Source organism: Tympanuchus pallidicinctus, unplaced genomic scaffold, assembly GCF_026119805.1.
Source record: "Tympanuchus pallidicinctus isolate F22 unplaced genomic scaffold, pur_lepc_1.0 scaffold1, whole genome shotgun sequence".
NCBI classification, from domain to species: domain Eukaryota; kingdom Metazoa; phylum Chordata; class Aves; order Galliformes; family Phasianidae; genus Tympanuchus; species Tympanuchus pallidicinctus.
Genome location: NW_026294618.1, coordinates 61,894,886 through 61,915,873, shown reverse-complemented (window position 1 = coordinate 61,915,873; position 20,988 = coordinate 61,894,886). Strand labels below are relative to the sequence as shown.

General features: G+C 43.4%; 2 protein-coding genes across 3 annotated transcripts in view; one reads left to right on the top strand and one right to left on the bottom strand.

The window, feature by feature from the left end:
• Positions 1 to 65: 65 nt before the first annotated feature.
• NUP43 (nucleoporin 43) lies at positions 66 to 9,226 on the bottom strand. The gene is made up of 8 exons (XM_052685934.1): positions 9,062 to 9,226; positions 8,830 to 8,952; positions 8,538 to 8,615; positions 7,620 to 7,797; positions 4,538 to 4,673; positions 3,557 to 3,708; positions 1,824 to 1,946; positions 66 to 1,194 (listed from the first exon to the last, which is right to left on the bottom strand). The coding sequence occupies exons 1-8, from the start codon at positions 9,179 to 9,181 to the stop codon at positions 980 to 982; spliced, it is 1,125 nt and encodes a 374-aa protein (XP_052541894.1). The 5' UTR covers positions 9,182 to 9,226; the 3' UTR covers positions 66 to 979.
• Positions 9,227 to 13,972: 4,746 nt separating this feature from the next.
• PCMT1 (protein-L-isoaspartate (D-aspartate) O-methyltransferase) overlaps positions 13,973 to 20,988 on the top strand; it is a 35,499-nt gene continuing 28,483 nt past the window's right edge. The window contains exon 1 of one of the 2 annotated variants that reach the window (XM_052673557.1): positions 13,973 to 14,133. In XM_052673557.1, coding sequence (XP_052529517.1) covers positions 14,079 to 14,133 — 55 coding nt within the window. In that variant the 5' untranslated portion in view covers positions 13,973 to 14,078. The remainder of the gene's footprint in view (positions 14,134 to 20,988) is intronic. The other variant, XM_052673548.1, reaches the window with a different exon arrangement.

Here is a 20,988-nt window from a genome sequence, read left to right as displayed (position 1 = left end):
TTACCTTCCTGTGCAGATGGCTACAGGTACATCTATTTGAGCTAATGTACAAAGTCACACCACCGTCCTTCTGTAGAATATTTATTAAAAAGAGAAACTGTTCTCTGCAACAAAAGGGAGGAATTACATTATTCATAAAATCAACCTTCCAAAGATTACAAAAGACCAGATGTGGAAGGTTGGTTGACAGGACAAGTCCAAAGTTGAGTAAGTCTCAGTCTCACACCCAAAAACACAGCCAACAAGTCTCTCACTTCTTGAATCATATAACTACATAAACAGTCTTCTGTTGAGAATAACTGACAGGTTATAATGATCAAGTTTTAACATGAGACATTTTAACATTTGGGTTTTAAGATCCATGACAAAGCTGTAAGTAACCTGAAATAATGCTCTTAAAATGTTAAGATTCTGACAGGACCTTTCATATTTCAGAGCTCTAAGAGCTTTCCTCTCTAATTCTCAAGGCCTAGGATAAAAAGTTATGTTCCCAAAACACATTAAAAAACTCAGATTAAAAAAATCTTATGTGTCTCAAATGACATAAAAAGAAACCTATAGTTTGGCCTTGAATTAATACTTGAAAATAAATGTCTTTATGTTTTATAAAAAAAAAAAAAAAAAAAAAAGGAGCTTGTGTTGCCTTTACTTCACCTTGGATGTATTATGGAAATAATTTTTACCACGTGTATTTTTGCCCTAGCAACTACTATGTCTGCTTAGCAAAAGCAGGCATCAGGGAAGAAATCAGAGCAAGCTGACATGTAAATATACTTGGCTACTCATGCTGAAGCACCAGTAATGAGTGAGAGCCTTCAGAATCTGGGATAACTTGTACTCCTTCTGCAATGGCAGGCCAACTGAAAGCCTCTCCTCCACATGCTGATAACACTCAGTGTAGTTAAGAAGTCAAATCAAACGGACAACATTTCTCTGTAGTTAAAGGTGATCAGTACTTCAAAGGGATACTGGAAGAAGTTCATGCAAAAAGTTGTCTGTTGACATAAATAGCCTCTGCATCAGTACCGTACACTAGACATGGTCCCAAAACATCTAAAGTATTCACAGACAAAGTCTGATTTGGAATTAGGTTGGTGATTTCCATTCGGTCCTTGGTTGGATCGTTGCTTAGCCAGGCACTTACTACAGACTGGTTAATGGTGCTGTGGGAAATATAGGCAGTACTTCTTCCTCCTAGAAGAAAAAGAACAAGGAAGATAGGGAAATCAGTTTATAAAAAAGGGGAATGTTTCTCTACTGTTTACAATTTGAAGTTACAAACAATCAAGCAGTCTTTATGATCGTGATGTGATGTGAAACCTTTCTATTAAGTCAGTATCATACGATCAATTAAAATCCTGCACAACATGAAGAGATCAAGTTTCACTCAGGAACAATCTAGTTATGACTTTGATAAGTTTACGTATGAGCAAATTCACAATTCCACTATCTTAATAACTTACCATTTATTTTGGTATTATAAAGTGTTGCACATCTCCCTCAGAGACTAAGGTCATTTGGCCTGCCTTCATGTCTTTTCTGTGTATGTATGAGTTTCAACTGGGCTTGAAATACCAGATGTGCCTCTTTATGTACAGGACAGAGTATGGCAAGGACAAATTAAAAACAGAAGAACCCCACTCAAGTGCTTGCTTTTAAGCAGTTTTTCTGAAGCCTATCAGTCTTTTCTTTCTAAGAACATAAAACATTTTAATTTTCTGAATTAGGACTGTATTATAATTGGATTATACAAATAAGCACAATGGCTTTAATTATGCTGCCATCTGACAAATTAAATGCAATCTAACTTCAGACATTCTTACCTTGATGAAGAAAAGATGGTTTTTCAGATACGTCTGTGGAAGTATCCCAGTGCCAAAGAGATCCATCTTCAGAACACGTAAATAAGTGATCAGGGTTGGAGGGGTGGAAGTGAACTTCCCACACTACAAATATTAAAAACCAAAAAAGAAAAAGAAACCTTACTTAAAAAGTATAATCATGCTCCTAAATATTTTACATTGCAGTGATCCTAAAAACAGTTCAGTTCCTCCATTACTGAAAACCAATTAGTGATTATGAAACCCTAAGAGCTCACTTTTGTCTTAAAATATCTGAAGTATTATTAATGAAAGGAGACAGACAGCTTTGCAACTGTAAATCAGGATGGCTTCTTTCAGTAAGGATAGTGCTATGGATAATAAAGTCACCACAATTTCCAGCCATTTCAAATGTAAGTATTTCACTTATCCATCCAGTCTGGAAGGGCACTACATGCCTCAAAGGCCAGTGTGGTCCTACTGTTACTACAGCATTGTAGGATATATCATTTAGTACAGTGTTTGCACAAATAAAAAGGAGTGTACTTAATAGTAAACATACATCAGTGGGAGCACCATTATTTAGCTTGGCCATATGCAGAATAGAGTCACTCAGCAAGAGCCTCCTACAGGTTTGCTTGTGAGAAGGGTGGTGAGAAAGAGCTGTCGGCTCCAGTAAATGAAAAGAGAACTTCAACTAAACGGAGGAATGCTACTGCTTTCCAAGAAGGAAACACTTTAAATAAAAAAAAAAACAAAAAAAACTTTATGGACCAGTAAAGACAGCCTGGATCCTCAGGGTCTGGAAAAGAACAAAACCATTTCAAAAATATCAGATACAAAGCTCAATGTCTTCTTGTTAAATACGACATGGACATGCACTCAGGCTCCCACCAAAAGCTTCCATTCTCAACTGGTGTGGTGAGTAGGTGGGAAGAAAGCCTCCAAACCCCACCTTTAGTTATTACTACAGTTTTCCCTTCACAGGAGAGAAAAAAAAAAGAAGTCAAATGCCCCATATTCAATACTGTGCATGCCACTAGAGGTTACAGTCTTCTCTAAATTCAGGCATTCTGAATAATTTCTTATGCCACCTTCTCTATCAGTTTAAATCTGCACACAACACATACACTCCTTCCCAGCATGCACGTTATTCAATTGTGACTAAATACCACAACTGAGAAAAATATTTGACAGTAAAACTTAACTCAAAGCTTATTTCTTAATCCTTAAATAAAATTACAGCAGTCAAGATGTTCAGCACAAATGTTCAGCACAAAATGAATTACTATTATTCATATAAAATAAAAGTGAGCCATTTCAGCACTGTGAAATCACCAAATGCATGTGTACTATCTTCATTTCTCCCTCCTTCATGTTTTTAAGTTTATTCCCACCTTACTGCTTTATGCTGTATACTGCAGCATCGGTTTCTATAAGTAGAAACTAGTAATATACCCACTTCATAAGAAATTATTTTCTGCTTAAATGTCTCTAATGGCTAACAAAGAACTGCTCACTAATTCTAGTTTTAACTTAAACAGAGTTGCCTTTTAGATGAGAACAATTTCATATGCAGAGAGGAAACACAACAAAACCAATTGGATAAAGGCACTTTATGTAGCAAATACGATTGATTGCTTTCTACTCCTGCTAAACATATCCAAGTTTTTTATCCAGGATTTACAGAACCTTTTTCTAAAACACTTTCTGTCTTCCTTAACTTGGATACTCACTTTCTGCTTCATGAGCATTTAGCAGGGACACTGGCATAGTACCCTGCCTGATGTCCCAGATACTCAGCATCCCATCCTGGCCCCCTGTGGCCACAATGTGTTGCTGACTGGGGTGTCTGTCCACACAGTGCAGTGGAACTCTGTCACCCGTCCTGTAAAAGAGAAGAAAAATAAATATATACATCAATCCTTCATTCAATTTACATTTTCTCTTACACTGGATGAATGTTGACCGACAGGGCAACTGTATCAACTGCAGCCACATGACACCTAAGGGAGTTAAGACCTCTAGTAGGAACAGGCTGCTAGGGCTGGAGAGGCAGCAACTTCTGGCCCTTGGGCATATAGGCACCTACACAACATGCAACAGCTTTACAAGAGTGTACAAAAATTTCAAATATACCTACAAGAAGGTTACTCTGATATTCAAGTTATAATTACAGTTGCAACATATACAGCCAGTTACAGGGGGAGATCTGAGTTACAGGGAAGATGAGGCGCTAACCAGGTACCAAACCCTAAGCCTATTAATGGCAACAGGAACTATTCCACAAACAACAGGGTATGAATCTAGCTCTGTGGTTGTTTTCTCACAATATCTTAAAAGGCATAAAGTTATCATTCAGAAACATTTCAAATGTCAGCAATTTTTTTACAGACCTTTTGGGAAAAAAAACATGTATAATTAATCAGCTAAATAAGAAGAAGTGCTTTGCTTTTCTCTTAAAGAACAAATGTGCAGATACAATAGTCTTTCAGAGTTAGATCACAAAACAGACCATTACAGTGCTGACTCACAACTGTAATTAATTAAGCAGACTCTGCTTCTGGTACTGAAATACCAAAGCAGTAGAAATATTTTGGGGAAAAAAAGGTTATTTATCATCCCATTGCCAAGAATGTGGTGGCATGAGGAAAGACTAAAAGCAGATATAAAGTAGCACGTGCTTCTCAGGAAGTAGACAAAAATTAAGGTCTTACAAAGAAAATATTTGAGCTGGCTCATTTCTTTGCTGTCTCAAGTCCCATATTTTCAACTGTCCAATTGAATTTACCGTCAAGATCTCAGTTGTGCGAAGGAAAGTCACAGCATGGAGTGTACTGCTATCCGCATTGTCTGCAAGACAGGTTAGCAAAGCATTAAACTACAAATTCAGGTAAACCTACTCAATGTTTATCTCAATTTAATAAACACGAAACAGCTCTTCTAAAACCAGACCACATTTTCAGGGTCAGAGATGGCCCAGCGCCATGGGAAATTTTAAGTGTTGCAAGAATAACCTTGCTTCTATAGAAATATTATCTAGACAAATCTTTAAGAAACTGTATTTAATTAGATTCAGTGCTTAATGACCCACTTGCTGATGCATAAGGTTTCTTTCTGGAGTAGCTAAGAAGAATCAATTTAGCCAAGCCTGTGACTTTCCTGAGAGTTTTTCTTTACCAGCTCTGCATCCGCAAATGCAAGAAGGGCTATGGAATTTTTCAGAATGTTCTTTTCCTTTCTGTTTCTCCTACAAGAAACCATAACTCTTGCTGAGAACACGAAACAGTGGTACACAGAAGCACTTATTTCAGCAATCAGTGTTTATAACACTTTCTTCAGGCATTTTCCAAAAGCAGCCATCAGTATTATACTCATCCTTAAAGACTAACAGAGACAATGCTTCGTCTGTTAATCTTAACTAATGGAAAAGCCATTTTCCAGGTCCTTTTCTACAGTGCTCCTTCTGATCACAGTTTTGTACAAATGTCAAAAACAGCTCACAGCACTGACTTGAAGCTTTACGAGGGGCTTTAGGAGAGACTAAAACAAGCACTGCATACATTTAGAATCGCTCTGCTGTATATAAATCTTTCATCTCAATTATGATGGAGTAACATTAAGTCTACTTGACTCCAACATTTTAAAAATGAATTAAAATCAAAGGAGATTTCTTTGGTTGCATAATAGGAATACCTTTCCTGGTGTTGAGACAAAATTTACAATACTGCCAGGTTACAGACATTTGAGTGAAGGATTTTTTTTCTGCTTAATGTTTGAATGAACGCTTCAGCCCAGTTAGAAAAAATGCTAAATGACTGAACACTTAAGTTGTGGTGGATTTACTATTTTCTGGCAAAATAACAATAAGTGATTTAGCAATGACACACACTTTGGTCCCCAAAAGATTCCTACTTCATCTCTAACTTTTGAGATTTTTTCCACAGCAGTTGAGTATAAGCCTATCAATTTTCTATTATACTCTTAAATCCATTAAACGGTAGTAGAAATGTCAAGGTACCTCTGTATGAATATTTCACAGGGTGTGTGAATTCCATTGGTGTGTTTGAAAAAAAAAAAAGAGAGAGGGAGCTCAGTGCCTGGGAAACAATGAGGTGTCACTGACTTGCAAATCTACACTAAGGATTGCTTACAATATTGAACTCCATCCTAGGTAACTTTGAAGCATCTTCCAAGACGCCCTCTTCTCACCCACTCCAACTTCTAAAATTAGCTCTAATCAATGAGTTTCTGTTAGTCCTTTCCACTTAAAGTCCAAGCAAGATCCACTTACCAGGTCATACACTTGACTGAATTATTTATGGTTCATTTATATTTCATTATTTCTGTTTCCAAAAGGATATTTCTCAGTTAATTCACATACGATTTCTTTTATGCATATACTCCTGCTGAGCTCAGTGCCTCAGTGCAATCTCAGTTTACGTTACCTCCACAATGCAAACCTTTTTACATAATTCCATCAAGTGAGCACTAAGAAAATTAATGACTTGCATCCTGCACATTATTAAATCTGAATACAATCATTTGAGCAACTGCTCAAAGAAAAATAAAGATTTGTGTAGACCTCTCCTTCTTGAGTCAGCAAAACATTCTATTTCATTAAACTTGTGCCAAAACATTCTGTTACTGTTTATAAATGAAAACTTGAAATTAAAATAAACCTTTCTAGCTGATTACTTTTTCCCTCCCAACACTGAAGAATTAGTTTTTTGCGTGTTACTACTGAAACTCTGCCTTGTGCAACTTCTGTGTTTCTTCCTGTGTTCTAAAATGACTTCCTGCAGTTCTCAAGGAGCTTCAGTAAAGAACTGTATGCAGTTAATAGGATTTGCCTTGTGTGCACATGTATACACATGCACACACAAGTACCCCTGTCTAGAAATCCCAGAGAGCTTCATTCCTTAATTGGCTTATCACTGTCTAAGTTCCTTCATCTGTTCAATCTGAGGCAAGATTTCACTTGAGGAGAAACACAGGCAATGTGTGAAACTGAGGTTTCAGGGAGAAAGTTCCATTATCAAGAATGCTGTTACTGTGCTTCAAATCATTTCTGCTTTTAAGTTGGATTTCCACCAGTTGCTACATACTATTCCATGAGACTAGCATGACGGAAATGCTGAGAATAAGTTTTGACACCTTCTACAGACATCTGTTTCTCTGTTAGATAAAGCTTACTCAAGGAAATATGAACCCATTCCACTAAGTGAGAGATGATGGCTGTAAGCCACGATATCTGGTAGAACAGAGGACAAATAGTAATTTCTGGCTCCTGGTGCTCCTTTCGAACATACAAATTCTTTTCCACACAAATTGATGGTTTTGAATATGGGTAGCACAAGGATTAATCTTACTACAAATAATGAATTGAAATGACAGTAGTAATTGACTCCTACTTACAAACAACGGGCGACACAATGCTTTTGGAAATGTAACCGTATTTCATGCGTTCTATCACAGCATCTAGCTACAATTCCAGATCAAACAGAGCTTACTGAGAATGTTAAATCTTAAAATCTCCACCAGTTAAAACATAGCTTACAAACATTTGAACTATGAATGCATACTGAAACATATCTGAAATATACTTCAAATACTTGAAGTCTGGAGGAATATAGGAATGATTTGGAAGAAATACATTCACCTGGGAATATTTAATTCAATTCTCAATTGCTTTCCTTTCTGTCACACAACAGTGCTTTGGCAAAAAATGAATATTCTGTTTTATTCACCGACCAAACTGTTCCAAACCAAAACATGCTAAGCATTTAGTTGGCATACCTATAGACCTCACCGCATCCTTTTGGTCAGCTCTGAAAAGATTAATTCTACCATCTTCTCCAACAGTGACAATTTCTGGGTTGTTGCAGATGACTCCGGTACACGCTGCTCCACCACAAGCTGTGTATTGATCTACATGATAATGGGCGTTCTCCCACCGGTGACTGGCAGATAGAGTCTAAGCAGTAACCAGACATGAAATTCTGCTGGTAAATAATGATCCTGATTGAGCAAAGCTTTCAGAGTACTCACAAATATTCATACAATTGGAAAGAAGCTTCAGGAAAGCCATATTGCCTCACTGGAATAGGAATCTTCAACATAAATAAGATCCAGAGATCTGAATTTCCCTGGACCCCCGTCAGTGAGGCACTGTCAGCTCTGAACCATCTTTTTCACACGAGAGAGAACTCAGAATTAATAGTATCTATGTCTGAATGTGAAATGTCTCTCACTACACTTATGTCTCCAATCTTTCCCTAGGATAAAGAAAAAGGAGCTGAGGTCTTTACAAAATGTAAGGTCAGATTTAGATTCTGATTACAAAAAACTCAGTTTATCATAATTATCACATGAAGCTATTAACAGATATTAGTCTTTGTCATGCCGTTGCAAATAAATAAATGTGCAAGTTCATTCATTCCCACTCCCTGAAATTATTTATTCTCATAAATAACTGCATATAAACTCAAGTATATTGTTAGTGAATGGACTACTTAGAACATATTAACAGAACCCAATCTGTCTGGCTTTGGAATCTGATTTATGCTGTACGTGTGCAAGATGTTTTTCTCTCCTTTTCTCTTTTTCTAATATGCTTTGAACAAATTTATTCCTGAATACAGACATCTCTTGCTTTAAATCTGAGAAATCTTATGCTGAGATCCAACTGAACAGACCACAGCTGAAGGTACCTACCTGGTTGTTCTGATGATGACGGAATATAGTCACACTTCCTGTTGAGGAGGCAACAACAATTCTCTCTTGATCCAAAAACTGAAGAGATTAATAAGCATGTTATGAGTCGGTATCAACACTAAGATGATACTCTTCAATTCAAAGTATTCAGATGTGTCAGTAATAGCAGTAAAACACCCACAAACCGATACCGATTGATTTTGCCATTCTTCATAACTTTCTCTTTCAAATCTCAGCTCATTATCAGCCCATTTGTCCCAGGTGATCAGCCTTTACAGAGCAGCTCCCTCACCTGCATGTCCATCACGTCGCCGTCGTGCCGAATGTCACACAGCAGCTGAGGCTCTCCTTGATATTCCCCATTGAGGCCCGCGCTTCCCGCATCTCCCACTGACCAAACGGAGACGCGGTTGTCCTGCAGGGAAACAACACGCCGCTTTTACCTGGAGTTCGCGTAACGGGGCTCCCCGGCGGCTGCCCGCAGCGGCCGAGGAGCCCGAGGCGGGGGAACCGCGCCGCTCTACCTCGTTGTCCCAGGAGCCGGTTGCGAAGAGGTCGGGGGGCTGCAGCGCGGCGGCGGGCAGGGGCCGCCATCGGGCCTTGCTGATCTTTTGCGACACGAACCGCGCGCACACCTCCTCCATGGCGCCGCACGGCTCCCGCGCTGCCACGCGCCGCCTGATTGGCTGCGAGGCGACGGCGAGCGCCGAGGGACAGCGCCGGGCGCGGCGGCGGAAGCGGCCGTGCGCGATGAGAGGCGCGGCGTGGCGGGCGTCTGCGCCCGCGGTCACGACGGTTTTTTTTGTCTTCTCCAAATACTGCACGGCCCCGCGCTAATGTGTCACGAGCGGACTCCCCAGGGCAGCAGTAACGGCCCCAGTGCAGCTGGATTCAAGGAGCGTTTGCACGACACGCTCAGACATAGATAGGGCAGGAATCTGGGTGGTGCTGGGCTCTGTGATCCCTTTGGGACCCTTCCAGTGACTCTATGATCGCCAGAGCCCTCAACAACTGCTGCACACAAAGTTCAGGGGTCAGCTGTAAAGCGAGCTCCGGGCCGACAGGGCCAGGCTGTGGCCCCGGGATGGGACGGTGCTGCAGCTCAGCGAGGCCGTTCCCGCAGGCACCTTCCTACTCTGTCCGGCCTGATTTTTGCTGCGTTTTCTAACAGCTAGCACTGCCGGCTGACTGGGGCTCTGCCAGCTGTGTTTACCGGCAGCAGCAGCAATGTCTTGGTCACACTTCCAACTCTGCTACTGCAGTTCTCTCTCTGCGCTCTTGGTCTCCTCTGCAGCATCACAATTCTTTAGATGTGATACAAGATCAGTGACATTAGCCTGTGTGCTTTGTGCTTCAGCTTCCTTCATGGCAACTTTTTTTTCATAATTAGGTACAGCAGTACCAACACGGAACGTATTCGAAAGGCAGATGCTATGGTAGTCTCCATACTATGAACCTTGAGACAGCTCTCCCGCTCCCTGCAGTGACATTATTACTTTCCAGCAGCACCCTGTACTGAGCTGCTAGCAGTGACCTTGCAAGTCACAGCCAGCTCCTCCAGTATTCCCTGCACATTCTCCTAACACTTCTGAGAAGGGTCACTGGGGAGAGCATGGAGACAGACTGGAGAACTCAACATGGAAGAGATCATACTTCGACATTATTGACATGTTTTATTAGACAAATATCTTTGATGGTTACTTCATAATATTTGTGTTGTTTTTTTTTATTTCTTCTGTGCTCTTGTCCTCTTTGTTCAGGAGTGCTTGGTTGAAAGGATTTGGAAAGTATTAAAGTGAGTAGGTGGGACACAGACTGTTTTCATTGGGAAGGAAAAAAGAATCAATTTTTCTTCCCTGTGTTGATTTTTTTTTTAGATTCTTTTGGCAGCATGCTCTGTGTTGGTTTTAGGGCTGCTCTGTAGGCCTTTAAATATAATCTCTGCATTTGATCATTATGAAAGATGGGTACTGTGTTAGCATGTTGTTTCAGGATAATGCCAAATTTAATTAGACAAGTAAAAGAAGGAAACAAAGACCACAAGACAAAATGCCTCATCAAGTATTCCTGAGGTTGTCAATAAGAACTTTAGTACTAGACAAAGCTGGCTCTGGGCACTGGGCCCAAATATATAGCAGAAGCAGAAATGAGTTTGTATGGGTTGGTCTCGTTGTGACTAAAGTTAGGAATGTGAACAAGAGGGATGAGAAAGCATGTGTCTCCCTGTCAGAGGCTGCAGAACCTGGGGAGGCAGGTACCTGCCAGTCAGTGGGTGTGCAAAGGCAGGATGAAGCCAATTCTGAATTCCATTTGCCAGTAACCTGCTTTCCTCTAATTATTGCACAGCAATATTTTAAGAAAGTTATTTGAAGATTCTGTATTTACTGCTGGTCATAGCTCCTGGAGCTGTGCCCAGTTGAATCTCCTGAACAAGCACAATTGTCAGTGCAGGGCATTGCAGAGCAGATGTAAGAGCTGAGAGCTAGGGCCACAAGCACACTCATAGTCCTTGCTTGCCCTGACCTTAGGTGCAAAGCTCTGAAATGGAAACATAAAATTAAAGCCGACTCCAAACAACAGGAAGAGAGAAATGATGAAGGAGAATGATTAAGTTAAAAAGAGAACAGAGGCAGAGAGAGGAGTGAGTGTAGGTGTAGAAGCCAATTAGTGTGTGGTTTGGGACATAGCTGCGGAAATGCTCAGCAGGAACATTTCATAAAGAAATTTCTGCTTGCCGAATGTATATGCAGAAGCAGATGGGACCAGACAGTGACAAACAACTTTTCATATGCTTTTGAAATTCAAGGGCTTTCAAAATTCTAATGGGTGCATGAGGTGGGAGGAAAAGGATAAAACAGAAATAGTAGCATGGAGGGGTTTATATATAAATGTATAAGAGACTGAGATGTGGGTGAATGTGCACTAAAGGAGAGCGAACCAATGGGCTGCATGCTTAAAACTACTGGGATATCCATATCAGAGCAGTCACACGATCGCCCACTACTGGCATTCCCCTGTCCCTTCCTTGGCAGGGCCTGGAGGGGCTGGAGAGTTGGTCGCACCTCTGGAAGGTGGAGGAGTCTGCAACTGACCGTGGACATCTGGGGACTGAGGTGCTCATGCTAGTTCAGACAAGTGAGGAGGAAGACGAAGGAGCCTTGAGTGTCAGAGCAGATGAAAATATGCTATAGACAGAAAACACTTTAAAAAATTATATATATATATTATTATTCTGGCATAAAATGCAGGCATTCTTTCATGGGCTTTTATTGACAAGCATGCTCTTAATAGGTTTTAATAACTGACTCATGGCCTGGCGCTGTAGAGAGAAAAATGCAAATGACCCTCATGGCTGTCTGTTGCACAAAAGGGTGCATCCTGTTGCCACTGATGCACTGTAGTATCTCAGTGCCATTTGAGCCCAGTTGGCTTGTCTTAAAGTTCCTGGAAATCTGCACAGCCAAACCATTTCCTTCACACATGTCTGTTACCACCCCAGATATCACTTACATTCTTGTCACTATCTGAGAAACCATGCCAAACACAGTGCCAATAAATGGCCAAGGTCAGCCTGAAAGCTGTAGTGTAGGTTTGTGTGTTCCTCTGAGATAAAGTTAGGCTCTTTCTCTATTCTCTGACAAGCATAAGCCTAATTCAAGCCTGGTGCTAGTAGAACAGTCAGGCTGTATGAAAATGACTTCTCTGGTATTTCTGGTTCCCAAGGGGGTAAGTATCCCTGGAATGCTTTTAAGCATGGGTCAGCTAGTTTGTTGCTAACAGTCTCTGTATGTAAACGCAATGCAGTTTGCTTGCATCTGACAACAGAAAATGCCTTTTGCATTTAAAACAATGAAGTATTTTTGTTTGCGTGTTTTTACAACATCTGTTTGTTCTTTGTACTTGCTGCCCTTTGGGAATTCTTGTAACTCCATGGCTTTTTTCCTTCCTTTCTGACCCACTGGACACAACGAGGAGACCCTGCATGCTATGGGAGGGGCTGCAAAGCAGTTTCCAGATCGTGCCTGAGAGAAGATGGATGCAGAATACAAACTGAAGCAGCATATCCATCTCCAATATTACAAGAACCAGATGGGAAAGGTCTGGGGATTCAATGGACAGGACCCTGGTGTGCACACTGGGCAACTGCCAGCTTTGCCCTTAAGGGAATGCCAGCTAGAAAAGCAAATTTCTGCACTCACCTCACTTTCCTTACCTGAATTAATGATCATGGGATGGAGAGCAGTGTGATATGGAGAAGGTGCTGCCTCATTGCTCCCAAGATGGATTTTTACACAACAGGATGTTATCTGCATCTCTCGTGGTGGTGTAACAGGCAGTGTGTGTCCTTCTGCCTGGAGCGCTTCCAGAGAACAATACGGTATTTCAATTTATGACTGACACCTTGTGTTCTCCAACGTTCATACTACACCTTGCCGACGGACCTGGCAGTTCGTGGTCTCACGTTTCCAAAGCAAAGAACTGCTGCCTCACTGGGCACGCACAGGGGCAGAGCAAAGCTGTATCGCAGCCTTGTGGTATTTATTACACTTCAAGCCAGTGATTTTGTAAGCCGGACGCCTTCTAAAAGGAATTTTAAACGTGCAGCCTTGCTCTGTAACACCACGGCGCGGCAGCAGACATGTGGCAAGGCTCAGCCGTCAGCGCAGCACTCGCCCCCGTCAGCCTGCAGCCGCAATGCCGCGGCCGCCTGACGCTGGCTCAGCGGATCTTCCCGCCCGGCCGCTGAGGCTCGCGCCAGCTGACCAATAGCAATCTTCGACACGTAGGCTCGGCCCTCACGGGCTGGCTGCGACCAATAAGCGCACCTCATGCAAAACGCCGCGCAGCGAGGCGGTAGTCATTGGCTGACTCGTGAGGGCGGCGGGGAGCGCGGGCCAATAACGGCCGACACTGCCGGGCCGGGCGGTGTGAAGCGGGGGGGCGCTTCACGAGTGGCCACAAAGGGTGAGGGAAGTTCAGTGAGCGGAGCTGCGCAGTTGCAGTACCTCTCTCGTTAACCCAGCCCGCAGCGAGCGCTTGCCGCCTCCGCCGTCGGGCATATTGGTAATCAACCCCCGTTAACAGGGGAGGGCCGCAGCCTTCGTGTAAGGGCGCACGAGGCCGTTCCCCACACCGCAGCCGCGTCCGCCCACGCGCACCGTGGCGGTGGGCACGTCCCGCGACCCCCCCCCCCCCCTTCGCACTGTGCGCAGCGCCCCACCCCGGCCGGGGGAGCTCCCCCTCCTCGAAGCCCCCGCGCAGCCCAGCGGCGGCGGGCGCGCATGCGCGGTCCGCGGCGAGGGGCGGCGGAGCGGCGGCACCGTCCGGAGCATGTCGGGCGCGCGGGGCGGTGGGCGCGTGGCCCCTCCCCCCGGCGGGCGCGCGGCAGCCGCAGCGGCGGCGGCGGGGGGAGGAGGAGGAGGCGGCGAGGAGGCGGCGCCTGTGTCGGCGCTGGAGGTTGTGTCCTTCCTGGGGAAGCTGCTGTGCGCAGTCGCGGCGCTGAAGGCGGCTCTCTACCTGCTCCGCAGAGTGTGCCTCGCCATGGCCTGGAAGTCGGGAGGCGCCAGCCACTCCGAGCTCATCCACAACCTCCGCAGTGAGTCTGCGGGGAGGGCGGGGGGCCTCGGCGGCGGCGCGGCCGGGAACGGCTACACTCGGCCGCACGCGCCCGGGATTCCCGCGGCGCGCGCCCGGCTGCCAACTGTCAAGGAGCGGCGGCGGGGGGAGGAGGCGAGGGCGGCGCCCGGCCGGGGGGTGTGCGGCGCCGCGTCCCCGCGTTTCCCGCCCGCCGTGCCGGCCCGAGGGCGGCGGCCGCTGGAGCGGGGCGGGCCCGGGTCGTCGGTGCGGGAGGAGATGCGGCGGGGGGGTGCGGCGGTGGCGCTGGCGGCGGTCCTCGGGGCCGCGGCTGTCGTCAGCCTCCCTCGGGTCCCCTCTCCCGCACTCTCGTACGGAGCCGGGCGGCGTCTCGCAGGACGCGGCGACCTCCCTTCCAGGGCCTCGGGGCGGTTCGAGGGGGAGCGGGCGCGTCCGTTGGGCGAAAGGTGCGTAACGGCGGCCCGCTGCGGAGGTTCCAAGAGCCGGCGTGGCCCCGACGCCCGGGCGGCTCTTCCCGAGGGTCAGCTGGGGCCGCTGGGGGGTGTTGGGGGGGCAGAGCCGCTGCCTCGCCGTCCTGTTGCCGCTCCGTGCCTTTGCGGTTCGTGCCGTCCCCGTGCTGAAGACGGGCGGCGCTGTCAGGATGCTCCGCGCCGTTGGGCTCCCGTGAGCCGGGCGCTGCGGGGTCACGCGGGGAGATAACCGCGTCGTGTTGTCCTGCTCTTCGTCTTTGTTAGATACTCCTGTAGCGTCCCTCATCTTTACCCTCGCTCGTTGCCTTTCTATCCTCAAATGCACAAATTCCAGGCGAGAAAGGATGTATCCAGACTTGGAGCCTGTGCTGTGGCAGCCGCCTTGTGTTTCAGTGCTGCTTTTATCTATCTAGCCTTCTTGTTTTGAGACAAGGGAGAACTATCCTTGATGTCTTCTCTAGCCTGCTTGTGATGGATGCTCTGATCCTGAGAGCTTTTCCAGCATTTTCTTTTGCCACTGTTGAGAAATCTTCCACTCAGCAGAGCAATACTTGCTGAAGTAATTTTTCAATTTGACATTAAAATTGCCACTTTAACAAATAGATAGCAAATCCTCTCGTTGTGAGTTGCAACGTTCTGCCCCTCATCTCTGTCTCTGAGGGACAGAAATACCGCCTTAATGTAATTCTGTCGTGAAGTCCCTTACATAGAATGTAGAATGGATGTCAGACTTCCAAATTATATCCAAAAAGTCATTGTTGCCAGAGTTGTTTACAGCTCTGAGAACCTGAAGGCAAAACTCATTTCGTTTCTGAAGAAAACAATGGCTGTTTCAACACATGGAAGCTGTTCAGGGCTTTGCAAATAATGCTTTTTTTTTTTTTTTCTTAAGTTAAAAGCCACTATGAGAATGCAACAACAGCAGCTTGTAAAGGAAGAGGAAAGTAAACTGGAAGTTTAGCACTGCAATCGTGAAATTTTAAGTAATTATCTGAAAAGTTGCATTCTGTCATTTTCCCTTCTGTTTTGCCTGTGTATCTCAAAATATTTTGAGTGATGTTAACATGGATTGGAAATAAATCACTGCTGAAGCACAGGTGCTTTTGATCTTGCAGCAGGGTTGTGCTGCTGGCAGGTGCTTTGTTGGCTTCATTGGGACTGCAGTGATGATGTAGATTCCAGGTGGCCAAGAAGGCCAGTGGCATCCTGGCTTGTATCAGGAATGGTGTGGTGAGCAGGACTAGGGAAGTCATCCTGCCCCTCTACTTGGTGCTGGTGAGGGCTCACCCTGAGTGCTGTGTTCAATTTGGGGTACAGAAAGGACATTGAGGTGCTGCAGCAGGTCCAAAGAAGGGCAACAAGGCTTGTGAAGGGCTTGGAGAACATGCCCTGCAAGGAGAGACTGAAGGAACTGGGGCTGTTTAGTCTGGGGAAAAGGAGGCTGAGGGGAGACCTTATTGCTCTCTTCCAGTATCTGAAAGGTGCTCACAGCGAGAGAGGAGTTGGTCTCTTCTCACTGGTGATAGGTGAAAGGATGAGGGGAAATGGCCTCAAGTTACACCAGGGCAAGTTTAGGTTGGATATCAGGAAACACTTCTTTACAGAAAGGGTTGTTAAGCACAGGAATAGGGTCCCCAGGGAGGTGGTTGAGTCACCATCCCTGGATGTGTTTAAAAACCGCTTGGATGTGGTGCTCCAGGTAAGGTCATACATAACTTGTTGCTGAAAGCTGGGGAGAAGTTTAGAAGAAAATACCTTTTTGTGTGGTATATACTTCTGTTAGGCATGTTATCAACAAGCTTAAAAATCATTGGTTACTGAAAGAGTGAAATGATCTAGAGAATTCTATTTAAATAATAGATCCCTCAGCGTATTTTGCTATTTGCTCTAAAAGCAGCTGAGCAGTGTAGCATTTCTATGTAGAAATACAAATCAGATGGTTAGCTTGATGTTCTTTAAGTGTGTGGGGTATCGTGTGTGTAAGTTAGTAACTGTGTAGTTTGCATACATTAAATAACTACAGTTGTAGTGACACAGCATGTGTTCTTCTGCAGCAAAGGCTGAGTTGTTCTTGCTCCTGCCCTTATGCTGCTGGTTGTCTCCTACCCGTGCCTACAGAGCCACGTGTGTAGGAGGATACGTACTAAGACTGGATCTTTCTTACCCTTTTGTAAGGGTGAGCTTTTGTGATGTTCTCTTCTGTGAGGCAAAAATAAATAAAATAAAAAAAAGCCACAAGCAAAAAATGTTTTAAACTCCTCAATGTCTGTAAGCTGCTGTACTGCTATGTTTAGAGAAGTAGTAAACTTTGCTGTGGGTGTGAGGGGGCTGGGGAAAGTGGGAAGTACTTGTTTTACTTCTGTGTAAAAGCATCACTGGAAAACTCCTGTGAGCTGTATATTCTTGTGCTTTAAACCAGCTGTGAGGAATACTCTTTCACGTAATTTGTTAGTGACAGTTACTTCTATTTTGTGGCAAAAAAAAAAAAAAAAAAAGAGAAAAGGTCTCATTTAATGAAGATATATTAATATATATTCTTATTCCAGCGTTGCCTCAGCTATGGAGTTGGATTGTTCTGTAGAGGTAACAAGAAATAAGTTAGAGCACTACTAAGTAGTTGGACTCTATGATCCTTAAGGTCTTTTCCAACCTGAGCAGTGCTAAGCACTTGTGGTATTTGCATGCAGATATAGGCAAGTGTTCTTCACAAGCCTTATCTTTGTTTTCGTGTCTTAGAAAGAATAAACTAATGAAGCAGGCCCTGGAACTTGGAGTATTTTATAGTGCATAGAGACAAGTGACTGAAGAATATTCTGTGGCTTTTTGTTCTTTTGATTTATGGTTTTTTTTAGCTGCTTATTACATACTCTTGCTCTGTTGATTTGAGGCGTTGGGGGTGTACAATTTGTGCAGTACACAAAATAAACCTGCTTAAAAAGCACTCTCCTGTCCAACAAGAGTGCTGCCCTTGAATTCATCTCCTTGTTCCACCAAGGTGCTCAGCTACTTTGTTTTCAAGTGCTTTTTTCTTCCTGAGCGTTTTGACTCTTCAAGCATTGAGTTGTTTGAAAAAGTGCTATTATTTAAATCCAGCTGAGAAGAAGCAAAGATATAATTGAGTGCATGTCTGCAAACGTTACCTCTAGAAATACTTAAACAAAGCGTAGGCAGCGCTTCTGGGGAGTTATCTAAAGGTAGATTGCTAGAGAGTTATAGGTCATATTAAAGGTAGAAATAGTTGGCCGTCTTTAAGTTCACAGCTATAACCAAAGTTCCTTTTTGCTGTGAAGCTAGCACAAATGGATGCTGAAAATCAAGAAAACACTCAGTAACGGATGGATGGCTAATTTACTATTATATTACTTGGTTGAGAATCTTTGGATTCTGAATCTCTTCTCTCTCTCCTCCCACACCCCCTTTATCTCCAGATAGCCACTGTTGTCTCGCCTCACTGTTATATCATTTTAATCCCCCTTTGTTTTTCGTATATGGGCTCTTGCCAAATCTTGTTACTTTGTGCACCAACATCTTAGAAACCAGCTTTTCTTTTCCACCTGCAGAACTCAAAGTTTGGTTCCTGTCCAACTCACCATCCATAAAGTTAATTAGGTTTCCTTATCACACCTTTATTTCTCTCCTCCAGACAATACGGTGTGCTGCCATAGGACAGTCTTTCTCTGCTTGCTTTTCTGGCTGTGTTGTGCCAGTGGTGTTATAACAAGATATGTGTATCTTTGAATCCACGTTTTTGGGTTTAAATATGAGGATGAATTAACTTGAACGTGATTAAGAGCTGCATAATGTTGTTAATCGTATTTGTGCTTGTTTCCTGCTTCATTCAGTTCTCTCTGTCATCCAACAGATCCCTAGTCCTGTTTCAAAAAATTTAGAAGCTGTAATTTATGAGACACTGTGGATTCCACAGAGTTTGATAGCTTGTTTCAGGGAGGTGCCGTGAATGGGACAGCACTGTGTGTGGCCTTGCTGAGCCTAAGCTTGGTTCAGCGAGAACTGAGCATGGTTGTTCCTCAGGTTTGGGTTCTGTGGTTTTATTGGTTTGTTTGTTTGTTTTCCCGCTGTGTCATTTCCTCTGGTTCATTCAAATCCTTTCCACAACTGACTAATTTTGTGTACAGAAGGCTAATGTAACTGGGATGAGCACAGATCGGGGAAATAGCAAATGAAATGAAAATAAGCCAGTAAATGCAGCCCAAATCTAATACCCACAACCTACAAACAATTATGCTGCCTGCTGTTTGTATTCAGCAAACAGTTTTCCCTTCAGCACGTGCACTGTGTTGAGGTTTGAGTGACTAAGCATTGTAGTTTATGGCAAGAAAATGGAATACCTGGAAATCAGTGTTTTTTTTAATGTATATTTCTCACTGCTTATTTATATCACAACACTTCAGAATCAGTCATTTTAATTTAAAAATGTTTAGTACTTCTGCTTGGTTGAAGGCTGTGGTTGGGTTTAAAGGCATAATGCAACTTTTGTGATAGTCTGAAACTGCCTAATAATCCGTGGCAGAATGGGAATAATTTCTGTAAATGTATCCCTTGCAGGTAATTACCATTGCTTGTGAGCATGCTAAAAAGTGAAAATCTGGTATGGTTTAGTTTCAGTGTAACTCCAAGCCTTTATTTAAATGCTGCTGTTATTCTACCTTGGTGTAGCGTGGAATGCTCCTTAAGACCTGTTAGTATGCTTGGGAATAAACCACGTAATGCTGGTTTTCTTTTTGAATGGTTGTCTGTGGAATATAACGCCTCCAAGCTGTGTTTGTTAGTGTTATGATGATAATGTTTAAAGTAAAGAACTCTTAAAAGTAAAAAGCTCTTTTAATGCTTTTAACTTTGATTGGCATAACCAAGTTTTGGCAAAGACACAGCAAACTTTTTCAGAGGCTAAGGCCAATAGTTTTCTGAAGTGACATCTTTACTGAGTTGTCTTGAGTTGCATTCAGGTTCTGGAGTCTGAAAACACGACATTGGAATTGAGCACAAAGTGGGTTTAAATGTTGGTACTGTCAAATACTGAAGAGGTGATCATACAGACATAGCTTTAGAAGTTCTTTGTTTCTGCTAGTGTGACAGCCTTTTGTCAGTTTGTATCTTAGCATGTTGCTTTATGGTCAGTAAATATTATACTGTTACCTATAGCTCTGTCTCTTTAGCTTGGGATGGCTCGGTGGGTCAGCACGGTGGCTGGCTTACTGGTGGTTTTAGGTATGTCAGCTGGAGGTCCTCCTTAACGGAGTTACCATGGAGCAGTAGGTGCTATGGGAACTATGTTAGCTGTTCTCATGAGACTTCTGAGGCATATTTCATCACTGGGGAGCTAGTTAGTTCAGAATGGCAAGTCGTGCTTGGATGCCCTACGAGTTCAGATAGCGCTTTACCGCTCTTCTAATCTTCCCTTAGCTTTCGTTTTACTTAGTGGCTGTTTTAATGAGACTGCATTGAAAGTAAGCATCTATTGCAGTATAGCTGCTAGTTTTGACAGCGTTACGTTTTCTGAAAACAAGTGAGCAAAGATGTTGTATGGAATCTGTTCCTTAAGGTGCAAGGTATTCAACATCTGCTGTTCTTTAGAGATTTGTTAAAGCTGCTGGTGAAGCCTTGCAATGAGGAGAGCTCTATACCTGTCTGTCCTATCCAGCTAGGTTTATCATAATAGTTTTTGTTATTGCTGATGGTTGCTCTCACTTTTTTTTTTTTTAATTGAACTCTCTAGTTTTGACATCCCACGTGAATTTTAAGTGAAGCTCAGCCCTCTGAAATGTAGAGGGATAAAATGCACTTATAGGTGAAGTCTCCCACACTTGGACTGTCAAAATGTATTGAAAAGTGCCATTCCATGCTCTTGCAGGCTGAACCCAACTGTAAAATCATTCTTTCATGCGCTCTTAACAGCTTCTTCACTTGAATGCTGATACAGATCTAGAGTAATGTAGCAGTTCAACAAAGGTGGCTGTATTACAGATGTTTTTTGTGGTAAAGACACAAAGACACACTGTAGCACTACAAGCAAGGAAATAGCCTACCTTTCTCTATCCCATCCCCAGAGGAGGAAATTGTTGATACTTACTTTGTGGCATTAGCTGTATTGTTCCCTCCCACTGAAAGCTATAGTTAAATATACCTTATTTAGTTATTTGCAGACTTTCAGATCCTTGAAAATGAATAGAGAGCTGGTTATCTGTGATACCAAAATGGATGAGTTGGCTTCAAAATGATAATTATTAAATAGAAATGGAGTACTCTCATAAAATAGAAGTGAAATTTTTGAAGGTACGTTTGCATTTAACGAGATCTTGAGGATATATATTTGGTGCATTGAAACTTTTGGCTCCTATGTGGATTTACCTGTACGTATTCTGAGC